Source organism: Eurypyga helias, unplaced genomic scaffold, assembly GCF_000690775.1.
Source record: "Eurypyga helias isolate BGI_N326 unplaced genomic scaffold, ASM69077v1 scaffold7403, whole genome shotgun sequence".
NCBI lineage: Eukaryota > Metazoa > Chordata > Aves > Eurypygiformes > Eurypygidae > Eurypyga > Eurypyga helias.
This window is the reverse complement of record NW_010241777.1, coordinates 8,923-25,463: the sequence shown is the minus strand read 5'-3', so window position 1 is coordinate 25,463 and position 16,541 is coordinate 8,923. Positions and strand designations below refer to the sequence as shown.

General features: G+C 44.1%; 2 protein-coding genes across 2 annotated transcripts in view; both read right to left on the bottom strand.

Annotated features, from left to right (window-relative positions):
• Positions 1 to 3,714: 3,714 nt before the first annotated feature.
• LOC104507534 (CD59 glycoprotein-like) lies at positions 3,715 to 5,518 on the bottom strand. The gene is made up of 3 exons (XM_010148853.1): positions 5,443 to 5,518; positions 4,506 to 4,622; positions 3,715 to 3,920 (listed from the first exon to the last, which is right to left on the bottom strand). The coding sequence occupies exons 1-3, from the start codon at positions 5,495 to 5,497 to the stop codon at positions 3,715 to 3,717; spliced, it is 378 nt and encodes a 125-aa protein (XP_010147155.1). The 5' UTR covers positions 5,498 to 5,518.
• A 545-nt stretch (positions 5,519 to 6,063) lies between these two features.
• Positions 6,064 to 16,541, bottom strand: part of LOC104507536 (transforming acidic coiled-coil-containing protein 2-like) — a gene marked incomplete at its 5' end in the record, with an annotated part of 15,117 nt that continues 4,639 nt past the window's right edge. Inside the window, 5 exons of the mRNA XM_010148854.1 lie at positions 6,064 to 6,630; positions 7,339 to 7,459; positions 8,342 to 8,448; positions 9,623 to 9,783; positions 15,543 to 15,586. Coding sequence (XP_010147156.1) covers positions 6,565 to 6,630; positions 7,339 to 7,459; positions 8,342 to 8,448; positions 9,623 to 9,783; positions 15,543 to 15,586 — 499 coding nt within the window. The remainder of the gene's footprint in view (positions 6,631 to 7,338; positions 7,460 to 8,341; positions 8,449 to 9,622; positions 9,784 to 15,542; positions 15,587 to 16,541) is intronic.

Sequence of the window (16,541 nt, the reverse complement as noted above, 5' to 3'; positions counted from 1 at the left end):
GGGTTGGAACTAGATGGTCTTTAAGGTCCCTTCCAACCCAAACCATTCTGTGATTCTATGATTCTGCTCAGCTCCTGGTTTACTTATACCTACAAGTTTACTTGCACTATGCCACCAACCTGATGAATTTCTAGCAATGCTCTTTGTACAACGTTACTTGCATTAACACCCTTATCATTTTTTTTCCACTCGGCTGTGAGTCAATATGCTACATCTAAGCACATCGGACACTTCCCAGTTCAAAACACCCCATGCACCGCTGGCTTTGGATGATAAGAGGGAGCCGATGTGCAGGTGGGGTGATACAAGGTGGTGGTACAAGGGTGTTCTTTGTTTTATCCTACGGAACAGAGCCACGTGGCTGACATGTCACCTGAAAAAAGGGTTAAAAGAGAGAAACTCTGGACTGTGACACCAAGATGTACTTACAACTCCTTTCACTCAACAGCCCAGCCGGTGGTGAGGTGATCTCTGATGTAGATTTTAAAGCTCACAAGCTTCCAGAACTGCTTATTCCTTACCAAGAACAAGTAACAACCTGGAACCTGGCTCTCACTGCGGGAAAAGTCAGGTGGGGATGAGCACTGACACAAATCAAACGGTACGTTTGCACATATGCTCTCTGAGCAGGCGTGGGGGCACTTTGCTCAGATGTAACCCCCGGTAGGTCCCAGAGGCTCTCATTGTCTTTGAGAAGCCTGGGAAAACAAGGAAACGCTGCCTGTACTGCCAAAACCAAGAAGATATTAAAGAAATCACGGAAATGATGGTTTGGGGCTATCTGTAAGTCCTACAAGTTACGGTTATAATCGAGAGTTTCATTTATAAATCTGAAATTACAAATCTCTTGATTTGGAGATTCTTTCTGGAAGACGAGGGGTAACACTGACCTCAAACCCAGTACTTACCCAACCGGTACACAGATCCAGCTAATACAGCAGACGAAAAATAGTCCATCGTTTGTAGCTGCAGCAGAAGGCATTTCATTATCAGTTTCTGCTCCTTTTGTCCCAACTGTCTGTCAGCATTAGGGAAGACGAAGAGTATGGCACTGTGCCAGGAATGATCAGACTTCACAACTATCAAACTAAACCCAATTACTTTCTATTTTACATATGACTGGGAACATGGAATATTCCCAATATGTATGGGTTCTGCATACCCATGGCAAGGGGTTGGAACTAGACGATCTTTAAGGTCCCTTCCAACCCAAACCATTCTGTGATTTGAAATATTTTCTGTATTTTTAATGGAGTTTTAAAAAAATATTCCTTCTATTTAGTCCATTTTTTCTGTGCTTGTCTTCCTGTTAATATCTATGCCAAGAACCATTGTGAAACCCCCCCGCTATCATCAAACCATAAATATAATTCCTAGATAACATACCTGCATGCACACTTGAGGGTCAGAATTAGGCAGGAAAAATGTCAGACCCATAAAAAGCAAAACACAGCCCAGTATGTGCTGGGTGGCAGATTCAAACGGAGGCGGTGGGAGGCTGTGAGCTGCCTGAAGATCCGAGTCCTGGCTGTAGTCAGGAACGACAGATGGTGTTTGTCAAGAGGATAGAGCCTTACCTTCTTATTTTATCATGGAAATACCACGTTAAGAAAACTATCAACATTCACTATTTTATCTAACAGATTTAAGAAATACATCCTACAGAAAAACCCAAACAGATGTCCTGCTGGAACCCAGCCCGCCAAATGCAACTGGAAATCCCACTGAAAAGATGCCGTTTTGTTTACCGAGAGACACTGTCAGCCGCTGCACGTATTTTATTTTCTCGTTAAGGAAACGCACTGAGCACATACCGAGATTACATTCGATACAGAACGATCAGAACACGTACAATCAATGCGTATTTCCTGTGGCAGAACAGACTGAAGGAAGGGATTCAAGCTCAGACTGAAATGAAAAATACTTCAGCCAACTTAAGTGATTTTCACGTAGATGAGTTAAGTCTAAATTAACATTCTCACCCAAGATCTGTTACCTTTATATTCAATGGCTTTATCAGGCCTGTGCCTAGCAACTAAGCATAGAGCAGAACCACCGCCCCGAGAGACCATCCGAACAAAACCCCGGTAGAACAGTCCCAGTCTGAAGCCACAATCTACATGAGACGAGGAAAGGATGCGTAGAGAGGAAAAAGTACAAAAAACAAGCAGGCAGTTTGGTCCATGCGACAGGCAACAGCTACAAGGCAGGCAGGGGTTATGCTCTACGGGGAGGTTTCACGGATTCTCTAGAGTTTGCAACCTGAACACTGTTTTTGTGAACGTGCAGAATTCTGTGACACACTGCCTGGATTATCCAACAGAAACCTAGTGGAAAAACTACTTTGCCGTGTATTTTGTGAGTTCCATAAACCTGACGACCAAATCTTTTTGCAAATGAGCAACTAAAACCAGAACTCGAAAGACGGCCTCTACTTCAGTTACAGCAGCTGCACTGTAAGCCAGTCCTAGGCATGTTGTGTGCCAGAGATCAGACCAGAGCATTAAAATCTACAAATATCACTCATCTCCTTGTCTCTCCCTCTGAGTGTTGAATCAAAGGAGGTGCCACCCTACTCTCTGGTACTGTAGGCACAAGACCCTGCTCAGTGCCATCACGTCGCGCGCTGTGTCGCTTCTGGTCTTGCCTAGCTTCAACATCACGGCGTCAGAGGAACGCCTGCCTACCAGCTAGTGATTCACAGTGCCTCATGATGTGGCCCATTCTGGGTCATTTACTTGGTAAGAAAACTGCAATGAATGGGATTATTAAAAAATGTTCATTTAGTTCCTTACATCTCTAAAGATCTCCAGGTAATTTCATTCTCTTCAAAATGCAAAGGATGCATGAACCACCACGTCATTGAATGGGGAGACACGTACTTACTCTCAAAGACTGAAGTTTAGGACAGTGAAGAATTAACTACACAGTTGAAACCGCAAGAAGGATTTGGATAAACAAAAAACGTTATTACTCAAGATATGATTTGCCTACAAGACCGCTTATCCTTGAAACCAGCAGTAGAGACAGAATGAGCTGATCCTTGGAGGGAGCTTTACCAGTTCAAAACAACTTCCAAGCTCTGTTTTTTGTTGCTTCTTCCACTGTTGCGGCAAGATTCTCAAGGGATCAGAAAAGACGGGTTTCCAGCCCCCCTGCCCCCGGAAATATGCCTAACAACACACCTCCATGCACTGTTCTCTCAATGACCCCCTCACCAGTTTCTATTTATACTAAATAAGCTTTATGTCAAGCTTTCTGGCTTCGTCCTGTTTGCAAATGTTCTCTGAAAGACCAATTTGCTCGCTACGATTTTCAGTCACTTTGTGCTGGAAAATTTTAGCTTGCTTTTGAATGGCTGCCAACAGTAAACAGCATTTAGAGGATATTGGTCCTTTACCCTACCACAAGGCTACCTGCAGCTAAGATTTCTCCTTCTCTTTACACATACTACCTAAACCGTAGGAAAACACTACGTATGTGCACAATCCCTCCCTTATGACAATCAAGAAGAGAGCAGCGTTTCTTACATACGGGTCGAGACATATTTAGCAGCTGGAATAATTTTTACCTGGACATCTGTCAGGTCTGCCTACTGCATTTTGTGTACCCAGCAATATGGTATGTACATGGAGTAACGTGACTAGGAAACAGAATCATCCCTTTCTATAAAGGCAGGCTTGTTGCTTCGGGATGCTCTTTCCCCCCCACACCTCATGTCAGCTTCAACAGCGTGTGCCACAGCAACGTCAAGACGAGGAGAGAGACGAAGCTGGCGGGGGTGGTGACTCTTGAAGCCAGGCTCTTTGCATTGCAGTTGTTGGAGTAGCAGCAGTGAACGCTCACGCCAGGTGCCCTGGAGCCGTCCCTCCTGGCCCGCTCGCAGAAGGACCGGAACGAACAGGACTTCATAACGCCACCTGGAACACAGCCACACTGAGCCCAAACGGACCTGCACGGTCAGTCGCCCGCTCCCGTCTGCATCCCCTCACCTGAGCATCCAACACTGAGCAGCAGCAGTAGGTCTGGCTGCTCCTTACAAGTAAATCCTACAACCGCAGCAGATCACAGCACGCTGACAGGCTCCCGCTTACGGAACTGGAATTTATCTCAGATACAACTGACATACCCTAAATATCTCTGAACGTGCCAAAGTGCAGTTCCTCACTGGCTTCTTTTCCTTCCTAATTTCCACGTGAGTCATTTACCTTAGAAATGACAGATTTAAGTAAGATGTGGGTAATACCTGACATGTGTTTTCCTAGCTTTCGCACAGCGTGGATACAGCTCATCATCACGGCCCACTGACAAAGCATACTCGGGCATTTTGCATCAGATCGCTGCTAAACCAGTAAAATTAGGGATTGAGATTTGTTACTAGGGTTTATTTTGAGAAGAAACATTCACCTTTCTTCTCCTTAACTTACGACATACTCTTCTCTTTCCAACACTGGTTATTTATTTCTCTAACTAACAGTGAGTCTGAACCGTGTGCGAGTACTTACTTGCTTGTCCTCTAATGACGGCACACGCATCCGAATGCCCTGGACACTGCTGACTTCCTTGTCTGTTACAGTCCTCATCGCTAGAACCTACACAGGTGTAACACTGCAGCGCTTCGCCTGCCAGGAAGGAAAAACAGACCGCTTATAACGGGAGTGTGTTTAAAAATATGTGAAACTCGCCCGCTACGCATGCTCTTTCTCATTGTTTGAATCACATGCAAAAATAGCAAGAGAGCTTAAAAATTATCTAGACATCCTGCAAATCCTATCAGGTTTTTAGAAGCAGTTCAGATAAGGCAAGGTAAAAACACCCCATCAGCAACTGTTACAATTTGCCCCTAAAATAACCCAAGAACATCCGATGCTCTGTGACTGCACCTACACCTTCCTTCGAACATTTTCAGAGTAGGGTCTGTGGTAACAAATTGGAGTATCATTTTTTTCACCTCTCCACTATGGTCCATAGTCCCATGAAAACACATTGCATTGCACACCGTACCTTATAAACACATAAAATCTGCTATGATCCACATTTCATTTTGTCCTAAACTATCAATTCAGCTGGAAGACACAACAGCGTATCTTCAGAATTTTCTTTTGTTGAAACATTACACCCCTCACTCCATCCTCCTCCTCCCCAGAGTGTTTCCCTGGTTCAAACCACAAAGGCACGTATACGTCTGAGACACATTTACCGTAGCATCCGTCAGACCTGCAGAAGGCACACTCTGTCCACAGGCACACGCACATCTCAGTGTGGGAGCGCAGGCATTTACGTTTACATTACAAGGCAGAGGTGAAATCCTGTGCTGCTAACCACGGACACGAAACAACCGGAAGGCAAACCAAGCCAGGAGAGAAGCCCAGAAGAGCAAAGCGGCTCAGCCACACCTCAGGTAGGAAATGAAAAAGAGGGAAGAAAAGGGAGTTGACTTACTTTTGATTACAAAAAGGGAGCTGACGAGAACCAGGCTGAAGACTGTCCACATCATGGAGACACAAGAGATGCACCATTAGGCAAAGAAAGCAGTTTGTTTGCTATTAGAGCCTTAATGCTTATCTTACATACCTAATCCTCCGCAGAGGATAACTGAGAGGATAAAGAGGTGTGCGAGAATGCTACTTACCGAGCTTATTCTGGCTGTACTTCTAATCGCACGTACTTCATCTCCGCAGACTCTGCTGGGGAATTCTCCCAGCAGCAGGAAGGAGAAAACAGATTCCCCTTTCGGTGACAGATACACTTACAACCCCCCCAGCCCATCGCCGCGTGTCACAGCCCCCACCTCAGGCAGACAGTCTCATTGTGCTGCAGCAGGGGCAGCGTTAAACGCTTTGCAGGATTAAGCCCGGGTGGTCCAAACCTAACAAATATATATGTATACATAAATGTACAGAGAGAGCAAGTCACGTAGGTACATGCCCGGAAGTAGGACATTCTTGTGACCCACGGAGTGGTCCAAGCAGTGGCCCACGAGGCGCTTTCTGCGAAGGAACTCAAAGAGCTGCCGTATCTGGCCCTGCACGTGAAGTACATAAAACAGAGCCATACTTATCTTCAACTTTCAACGAAAAAATTTATTTACAATAGAGAATTTCATTTAAGTGACATGCATTTTCCTTTTTTTTTTTCCATTTTTAATTTTATTTTACAAATCAGCAAATGCAGATAAAGTTTACACTCCTTAAGGCAAGAGTCCCCATGCAAGTAATACATGTTTATATTAAATCCAAAAGACATCCAACATGGGAACTCATGTACAAAGGGAAGGCTAGGATCAGCAATTCGTTATTTCTTAGAGAACTTGACAATCTCCCTGATACAGGAACTTTTGAGATCAACTTGCTATGAATTATACTATGAAAATGCAAACAATAGCAAGAAATTCTGATAGTCATCTTAGTACTGCATACAATTAAATCAACTTTATTTAGAAAGAAAATACAGTAGTGCATACGAAAAAAGTGAAAATATAACCTGTCCACATAAATGTATGGACATCAGTGTGCCAATGGTCATATTGCACTCAGTATCGAAGTCCAGAAATTTGGTTAAAAGTTAGCTTTTCCCCATTTTGGCAATCAGTTCATCACAAATCTTTGTTAATTCTTCTATCTCTTTGTTCTGGAAAAGAAAGGGCAGTAATAAGTATTACGAAGAATACTGTTGCATTAAGATGAGGATTTTGTTTAGTCATCCAACCTTGGGGAGAAGGGTAGGGGAATTATGGTTTTGCCAATACTGAGGACAGAATCGACCTATGCATACACAGCAGCTGTATATGACACACTCCAACAACGTGCTTACTTATTTCCACATACAGCTCCTCTGACCTCAATAAACAGATCTAGCTCTAAAGCAGACAGCTTTATGGCAGCCACTCCTGGCACACAGTAATAATACATAGTCTAAAGTTGCTTCTAGGCTGCACTTTGTAGCCTTATTTTCACTGTTTCCCAGGGGCTCCAAGCAAGGATGGGCTGTATTACGCTGGCAGCAAGCTCCTTTGCTGAGCTCGAGTGCACGAGACACAAACAGGGGTCTCCTACCCCCACTGCTGCCCTGAGCCTCACAGATCCGCATCTGATCATTCCATGTTAACAGGGAGCCACGTAAGCCAGCACTGGAATTACAGCTAAAACTAAAACCGGGAACAAAACCCAAAAGACCTAGCCCAGAAAGATCTTAAACCTGAGAAGCAAAGCAGGCAGAGGGTGGCTGCCGTCTCAGCTCCAGAGAAAAGCTGGATGCAGCCCCTCCAGGGAGGTGGTTTCAATTAACTTTGGCCATCCTGTTGCCTTCTGCGTGAAAGGAGCTGAACTGGCTGTTTACCTTTTGTTCCAGTGTTCTCTCCAGTGCGTCCACTTTCAGCTGCTCTTTACGGAGGCTGGCCTGATACGCTGCTTGCTCCTGCTGAGCCTTGCCTCTCACCTGTGCAATTTCAGCATTGGCTCTAGAAAAGCAGAGATGTTTGTCACGTCAGGTTCTCTATGGATAAGGACAGCGGGTACCGAAGGATGGACCGTGTGTTAGCACACGGCTGGGGAGGGCAGGGCTACTTTCTGCATGGTTTTGAGATTTGTTCCTGCAGGCTCTTCATGACTCCCTCTCTTGCTCAGCAGAGGCTGCAAAAGCTTTTCTTAACGTCTGTCTTGTTCCCTCCCTGCTTCTCTCAGGTGTCTGTGCTGGGCTATCACTTAGGTAGAGGTATTTTATGGAAGTTTTCCAATCTGATCTCCAGTTCTTACAGACTAGTCTCACAGCTGGGACAACAGCTGGAAAGCAAATCCAAGGGTTTAGGTACTGATCAATCCTAGTGACATTTTGAAGACATCACGTGGGTCCAGGGGACTGCAATACGAGTCCTGAGAGTAATCCCTAGGAATGCCTTCTTAGCTGTTACATGGAAGCGTAGCAAGAAAAATTGAAAAAATCAACTGGAGCTGCCCGACTGTCGGAGGGGCAATGATACAGCACAGGGGCAACAGCAAACCTCGGGGGACAGGAATGCAGGCTGCGGGTGCAAACACCCGAGCACAGCCCTCCATAGCTGCATGAACCTAGCTAACACCATCTTTCTTGACCTCGCCTGGAAAATACGTTGAAGAAACACGAAGACATTTGATAAGGATAGAAATTTAAGGCATTCTACATGGTCAGGAGCTGGAAGAAACCCCAGCATGTTACAGAAATTCTCATAAGGGCATTACAGTCCTCCCTCCATCACAGAGCATCCTGTGCTCTGCATACTGAAAGAGCAGGTTTGGGATGCAAGGTCCAGCCACAGGAATGCTGCAGCAAAAACACCTGGAAAGAGATGTGTGCTGTCAATTACCTGTCCAGTTTTTCCTCAGCGTGAATTTTGAGTGCTTGATACCTCTGCTCTTCCTTCTTTACTCGTGACAAATATTCCTGCGCACATTTCTTTAACACTTCTTCATTCTTAAATGAGAAGATGACATTAAATTTAATCCAAGACATTCAATAGGACAGGGGTCTATTTGTGGGTGTCACACTCAGGTGTTTCAAGGGCTGCAGGCTAACGCTGACACCCTCACACAGGGGCCATCTGAAGCAATATTACAAAATGCCAAAAGCTTTACGATTCTCATTGCATTCAATACATGGCTGCAAGCCTTCACCTAAGGATTACGTTACGTCACACCCTTCAGACATACCCTCTGGCCTGAGGAATTCACATCCTAGGTTTTAATAGAACCCTCAGTCCAGAAGCCAGCCCTGACAGTGCTCAAGTCCCCCAGTTACGTGACATCTACTGAAATCACAGTGTCACTGGTGGCAGCAAGTTACTCTCGAGCAAAATCACCTTGTGCAAAAGCATCTGTTTAAAGCTACTGCAAAACAAGATGCACAAGTCCATGGGACCTGATGGGATACATCCGCAGCTCCTGAAAGAACTGGCGGGTGGGGTTGCGAAACCTCTGTCCGTCATATCTGAAAAGCCATGGTGGTCTGGTGAAGTTCCCACTGACTGGAAAAGGGGAAACATAACCCCCATCTTTAAAAAGGGAAAAAGGAGGACCCGGGAAACTACAGGCCAGTCAGTCTCACCTCTGTGCCTGGCAAGGTCATGGAGCAGATGATTATTGCAGCCTTCCAGTACCTGAAGGGGCTACAAGGAAGCTGGGGGGACTTTTTACAAGGGCCTGTAGTGACAGGACAAGGGGTAACAGGTTTAAACTGAAAGCGGAGAGGATTAGATTAGATATTCAGGAATAAATTCTGCCCAGAGAGGGTGGGGAGGCACTGGGACAGGTTGCCCAGAGAAGCTGTGGATGCCCCATCCCTGGAGGTGTCCAAGGCCAGGCTGGATGAGGCTTGGAGCAACCTGGTCTAGTGGAAGGTGTCCCTGCCCATGGCAGGGAGTTGGATCTTTAGGGTCCCTTCCAACCCAAACCATTTTGTGATTCTGTGAGAACAAAAGCACAAACGAGTGGTTGCATCCTCCTCCCCCCAGCACACTGTGGTCTCCGTAGTACATCAGATCTGACTGGAAACACAGACGTGTCTCCCGTTAAGCAGCACTGGGACGTGTGACAGCCTGCTCAGCTATGCTCTCCTGCTCTCCCAAGGAGAAGACTTTAACGTGACTCACCTTCCGAAACCCCTCCAACACTTCTTTCATTTTCTCGTATCTCCTGAAAAGATCTGCCAGGGATTTCTCCACTGAGTTCAGATCTGCCAAGGCCTGTTCCTTCTCCACTATCAGCTGCTGAACAGTGTGATGGGAGACAGATTTCTCTCTCTGTTCGTCCTCTGTTAGAAAGAAGAGAGGGGGAGGAGAAAAAGCAATTTTCAGAAGGGCAGTAGCAGTAAGAACAGCGATGTCACTGTCATCCATAGTTTCTACTATACTGTGCTCTACGTTGTGTATTAGGAAGTTTGTGGGATCCAGAAAAGTCATTTTTATATAAAGACACAATCCTGTTTTGGAAAAAGGTTGCTAAATATTTAAATATTCTGATGTTAGGGAAAAATGTGAATGTATCTCTGTATTGATGATTTATTTCGCTCTGAACTCAGCAGTTCCCATGAAAAGGCAGATGCTGGATTTCCCTTGTTTGCCTGAAGATGCACCAGCTGAAGGACATTTATGCATATGACTAGCACTGGCAATAAATTATTTGCCATTGCTGATACATGTTTGTCATCTCCTGGCATTTCTTCTAATCCTGTACAAACAAGGCACTTTGTTTAGTGGAATTCAACTCAAAATCTTCCCTTGGAAAAACTTTCTTAGGATCACTGTAGCAAGTGCCAGAAAGGAAATCTAACATTAGACAGACTTTCTAAGTTCTGGTCTGCAGAAAATATCTTCCAAGCTTCTCCTGTGTATAGTTAAATTCGAGGCAGGGATGATGGGAAGAACACAAGAGGAATCCCAAATCCATATGGAAAGGAACTCTTCTAAGGAATTGACCTAGTAATAAACTGGACCACCCGTATAACACTGGAAGAAAAGGTCTGCCATTGTCTTCCAAAATGCTTCACTGTTTGCTTCATATCCTAAATATGGTTCTTGTGTCCATGTTTTAGGGGCTACTTGGAATGATTTCAAAATGGAAACCAACCTGCAATACACAGCAGTTTTATACTACCATTTTCCTTTGCCTGTGGTGGGAACTAAACGAAGGTAGGAAGTTCTCCCATGTAAAAAGCACAAGGCATTTCAGAATCTGCAACTTTTCACTCAGGCCTTTATGTTTTGAAATATAAAGAAGTAAACAAGAGTTTGGTTTTTTATTTGAATAGAAGACTTTATCTGAATTAAGTATTTCACAGTGCTGGTCATCTCTGCAATATCAGAGTTGATCTGGTCAATTCCAAACTGAGGTTAACCTCTCCTTTCAAATATTCAATCCTAACCAGTTTGATGTGGCAGAACTGAGAAACCCAGAGCCCTGTAATGCCACATCAGTTTGACAACATTTAACATGTCATAAAAATTAAGCACGCTTTTCTATTTTGCCTTCTTAAAGACAGTGAACAACTGTAATGTCAAAATGAATGTATTCTCAAGAAAAATGAGAAAGCCATTTGTCATCCTTCATTTATTTTTCTAAATCTGAGAAGCTGTCACCTTGTGTTCCAGCACAAGGTTTATTTGGTCACACTGGAGGTTGCACACTGTCCAGCTTCATCCCAAAACACTTCCTGGAAGGATCCTGCTCCCTGGCAAAACCTCTGCCATCGCACCTCATGCAGGGGAAGGATCCCTTTGCATGATCACATAACGGACTTAAATGTATTTAATGTCACAACTTCACTTTTTCTGAGCCTGCTGTCTGCTGTATTTTAGCAACTTCCTTTTTATTTGTTTCTAGGGCAACGCAGAAAGTTTGTGCTTCGTGACTGACTCCCTCACAGTTCCCCAGCTCCCTCGTTCCTCCCAGTGCTCTCCTCTCTCCTCAGCTGGACCAGCTCCTCACACACTCATCCCCAGCCTCGCTTCACCTTGCACATGGGAATTAGGGGTAAGTGATATCCGATGCTCCCTTTCTCCCCTCCACTGGGGGTGTCCATGGACCGGGGAGTGAGCTGAAGCCTGCATTAAACCCCAAAGGGAAAACAGGAGTTTATATTGGGGGAATGACATATAAATTGAAAAGAGGGAAAGTTTCCATTGAGCTTTAGGAAAAGGGCATCTGATAATCTCAGATAACAACTAAGATACATTTAAAACCCAAAGTGATTAAGTGCTACAGAAAACAGAAACTGGCTGGAGGGGAAGATCAGTGTGACATTGTCTAAAACTATGATTTAGCTTTAATGGAAAAGCTGCTCAGTGGAGCTGTGCTGGTAATAGTCTGCCAGTCGTGTCTTAGTTAAGCAGTTACAGATACTTATTTCCGAAGATATTTATGAGGTTATGCAATTAAAGTGTTTTAATTAAATGGCTTCCACGTCTGCAACACACACTGTCCACTGAGTGAAAGCCGCACACTCACCAACAATAACAGCTCAGCACTAACACTACCCAAACGGACAGAGTCAGAGCACCACCCCAGCAGATCTGCTTTCGGGCTCAGCTCACCATTACTCACATTACTGAATGGGAATGCAGCAAACGGAGAACAAAAGCAAAAGAAACTCAAAAATGCAAAATGCTGGGGTGAAAGTTGGTGAAAAGCTTTACTTACCAGGCTTGCCTGTTTTGTTTTTGCAAGCAAAGAGCAAGAAGCAACAAAAATGGAAGCAAAACAGAAAATCAGGAATTGTTAGGAAAGCAGAAAATAAGTAACGCAACAACCTGTAACGCACTAAGCATAACATGTTTGTTTTTCACAACGAGAATTTAACTATGTATTCAAACGTACAAGTATAAGGATACACTTTTAACAGGAAAAAAAGAAAACCCTAAGATGACAAATTTACCAATAAAAAGTAAATCCAGGACAGGGGTTTTGGAAGGGAACCGTGGATGGCCGTGACCCCGGTGCGTGTAAGGTGGGGTGCAGTGAACAGGGGGGTGACGCAGGCTCCGTTCCATAGGGCTGTCAGTGCCACGCAGGCGCGAGCTGCAAGACTCGGGCACCGGCCAGCAAAGCAGTAGCACAAGCAGCAGGCTAGCCTGGAAAGCCTGGGTTTTCCTCCCCCTCGTCCTCAGATTAAACTAGAACGTGCTAGGGGCTCAACAGAGTGTAAGAAAAAAAGTTATAGCACCAGTAAAAAAAATGTGCAGAGACTAAAAGGGATCTATGCAGTGACAGCTTGCAAGCTCTGGCTGCACAGAGCGTGGCAGGAATCCAATCGAGTAAGCTAAGCCGGGTAATGCTGGGTTCTACGTGTATACAGCAGCAAACACTAGACCTTCCACAGCCCTCGCAATCAAAGGCAATTACTGTATGCAGTGCATGTTTTCAGTGCCTTTGTAGGCAAACATAAACAATCAGATATGGCTAATATGGAATATTTTCAATATTCATTACACACACACATGACAACCTATAAAGAAGTGAGCAGGACCTCTCCAGCACACTGAATATTCATTAAAGGGATCTGTGAAATTGGTTCACTTGTAATGCCCTCCTTACAGGGCTGCATAAATAGCTCAGAAGGGTTAAATCATAAAACAGGCATTTCTTTTCTTAAAACGCACGTTTTGCTTCAGCAGTAAAGCACTGCTGTGGTAATAGTTCAAATAGCACACAGACAGTCATTTTCCTCCAAAATGTGGCATTTGGATGAGTGAATTCCTTTATCAAAAGGGACAGTAATTTACCACAAACAAGAGGAGAAAATGGGACAACTGGATCAAAATTTGCATTAAATGCAGGGAGAGGGAGCCTTGCGTTTAACGCATTACCGCTGAATTTGCATACTGCTCTAATTAACACATGCTCTCTGTGTCACCGTTGTTGTTTCGGTTCCTTTGCAAATGGCCAGCAAATGACATTATTTGTAGCTATAGCTCTTAAAAACTTGCCACAGATCATTTGAAAGACTGATTGATACTCTGAATTTGAAGTTTAAGGATCTTTCGATTTCCTTGGTGGCCAATGGCCTGATGCTTTAATTATCTTTGATTTCTTTGCAACAAGAGGAAATGGCAAGGGTAGAATTTACTATGTATGCTGAGGCTGTGCCTTTGCCTTAGGACCCCCATTCTATACCTTCTTGTTGCACCGCAGTCTCACAATTTGGTTTTTCCCTTTTTTTAGATGTTTCTCAAAAACAGAATTTGAATTTGTCATCAAAAAGAAACCCCTCTTGCTGCCCATATGCATGTTCTTGGGAAAAAAGGGCAGGTCGTGTGTTTCTACGTATGAGTGGCCAGGTTCAGGGATGAAGCCACACCAGAGTATGTTTAGTGTAAAGCAAAATGAATTAGGTTCTTCATACTCTGGTCACCCCTATTTTAACACCTGCATGATGAGAACGACAGACATTACGTCAGGAGACGGCAGATTTGCGCAGTCGTACATACAAAAGGCAACAGAGGCACAACACCATAGAGAATGAAGCCAGGCATGTTAATATTACATATTATTAATTATTACATAGTTTATTATTTGTTTTGTTGCTTATTATTACTGTAACAATGATTAATTAATTAATTTCCAGGCCCATTTTTCCCTTCACATGACAGAAGGCTGGGATGTCTCCCAACAGCTAAGACATACAGGAAGGCAGCAAAAGCATCAGATATTGAATTACTTCCCCTCTGCTCTCTTTGGGCAAAAATAACCAAATTCATTACAAATATATGTAGATACAACCTAAGCATTAATTAAAAATAAAAAGCAATTTAAAAGAAACCCCAAATTCGGGCATGACACAATACTGACTGTGATGAGGGGACTGCCAATTTTAACAGGGGCGAAGCAATACGGGATGATGATAGCTGTAATAGGAATCCCTCCCGGTTAAAAACCTGTGGGAAAGAGGCAGGTATGTCTGCTGCAGTCCTGGCACGCTGCACTCTCTGTGACAGGGAGTAAGAGGAATAATTTATTTGTATTTTTCAATAAACACATTGCCAACAGGCGGGAGCATAACGCTCCCTGCTCGCACGTACCATTAGCTAGGCCAGCCCTTCTGCACCTCACAGCCCAGATTTAACTCCGAGGCCATTCCGAATGGCTTTTAACAACATTTCAGTTCTCTGCTGCTTTAGTCAAGCTTATGCAGATGAGCTTGGTCCTGCTTTCTCATCAGCCACTGCTGCTCTTCCTCCTCTTCCCACCCATTTGGCCATACAGATCCCACGACTCAGCTCGGCCACTCGTCTTTCTGGGAGACGGCTCGAGCTGAAGCAGCCACTGGAGCTTTCTGTAGCCAGACTAAGAAAAAGAGCTTTGGAAATCTTATGAGGAGGCTTTAAAATCACATCCCAGGTGCCAGAGCTCCCACGCCAAGGAAGCGCAGGAGTCCTGCAACCTTTGGTTTTGAAATGCTACTGCACGTGGTGTTTTGCACTGGTGGGGCATGCTGCTAACAAAGGCATTTTCTAACTACTGTGAGGCAAAATATGTCATAATTTAGACCTTATAGAGACCTCTATGTTAGTAAATAACTGGGGAGGTGGATTGGCCACTCAATCTTTCAGCTGGGATTGGAGTTAATCTAGGTTTTGCTCTGAGCAATGCACTTAGCACAGATAATCCCTGTTGCTGTCAAGAGCTAAGTTTGGTATCTCCCATTAAACAGTTGGGAGCGGATGACTAAAGGGTTTTTAGGTCATGGAAAGTCTCACCTGGAGATACCCATGAATTCTGGGCAAAGCATTTGAACGTGTTTCCTATGGGACAGTTTGCTTTGCTGTAGAAGGAAAAGCCCTGACCTTTCCGTACTACCTGGACTGCCTCAGGGGCTACTGTGTGTGACGCGAAGACCTAGCTTTTCATCACAAGCTGGCGGCACGCACGGGTGTCCTCAGGTGCATTCGCAATTCCCGGTGGCATTGGCAGACGTAGCTAGCAGCAGAATGAAGCCCACAGACTTCAAGCGTGTTTCTAGGGTCAATTCAGAAAATGAGAGTGGAAGATAGAATCTTTCAGAGTAAAAACACCTACCTATCATCTGAGCAATCGTCTTCTCGTATTCTGAAACTATTTTCCTATAAGAGGGAAAGAAAAGAAAAGCTTTTGGCAAACACCGTAACTGCTAATGCTTACTTAGAAAATAATGCTTACTTAGAAACTGAACTATGGCAATTTAAGAGAGATACTTCACACGTTTATATGCTCCTTATAACCAGAGGAACAAATAAAACTGACAGTTTAAACATTGCACCTGATTTTTAATTGTCCATGTATATCAATACAGGTGAGGGGAGGGAAAAGGGAACGCTTTGAAATAAAATCTGTTATTGGAAACATGCCCAAAGTACATTACCAATCACGATTTAAACACAACCACAATCCCATTGGTCTAATTCAAGAGTTAGGGAGTCTCATTTTCCCATCCATTTCTCCCCTAATCTTCATGTTGGTGTTTGCTTATTTTTAATGTAAACGTTAAGTAAAGTATAAATGGTAGCAAGTAAACCTAACAGGAGTATAGTTGGCCCTCATCCAAAATCTATCTAATCTTCCACTCTCCAAGTGTGACTCAATGATGCATTAGCACTTAAGAAAGCAAGATCAAAATATTCAATTATGTAGCACAAAATCCATCGCGTCCCATTTCCCGAATCTGTTTTTGAAACAGAAGTAGCAAAATGTTACTTTTAAGACTATTTTGTGTCATATACTCACGGTAGGCTTTGAATTTCCTTCTTGAAAAGAGGTTAGCCAAAATAAGCAGATTAAATGTGATTTAGAAAGATGATCCATCCCTTCCCAGAGCCAAATAAAGCTAATGAAATGAGGCTAGCTTGGTCTGTGCTTTGATTCATGGGCCTCGTAGGACTGCCTACGAAACACAAAATTACCCCACACTTCATGTGAAGTGGATGTTCAAAACAGCTCGCTGGTATGTGAACACCTCTCCTTTGGAGTCTTAGCTCGCTTTCATGTGCTCCACTTTAGGGAAGTCTGCTGCAGCCGGCGAGCATACCGAAAGGATGGGGG

Bases quoted from the DNA above. Each gene is read 5' to 3' on its own strand.
- LOC104507534 (XM_010148853.1), bottom strand. From the start codon at position 5,497: ATGATGTGGACAGTCTTCAGCCTGGTTCTCGTCAGCTCCCTTTTTGTA. The intron at 4,623-5,442 runs GTAAGTCAACTC...CCTTCCTGGCAG, and splicing joins CTCCCTTTTTGTAATCAAAA to GCGAAGCGCTGCAGTGTTAC. The intron at 3,921-4,505 runs GTAAGTACTCGC...GCTGTGTTCCAG, and splicing joins CGTCATTAGAGGACAAGCAA to GTGGCGTTATGAAGTCCTGT.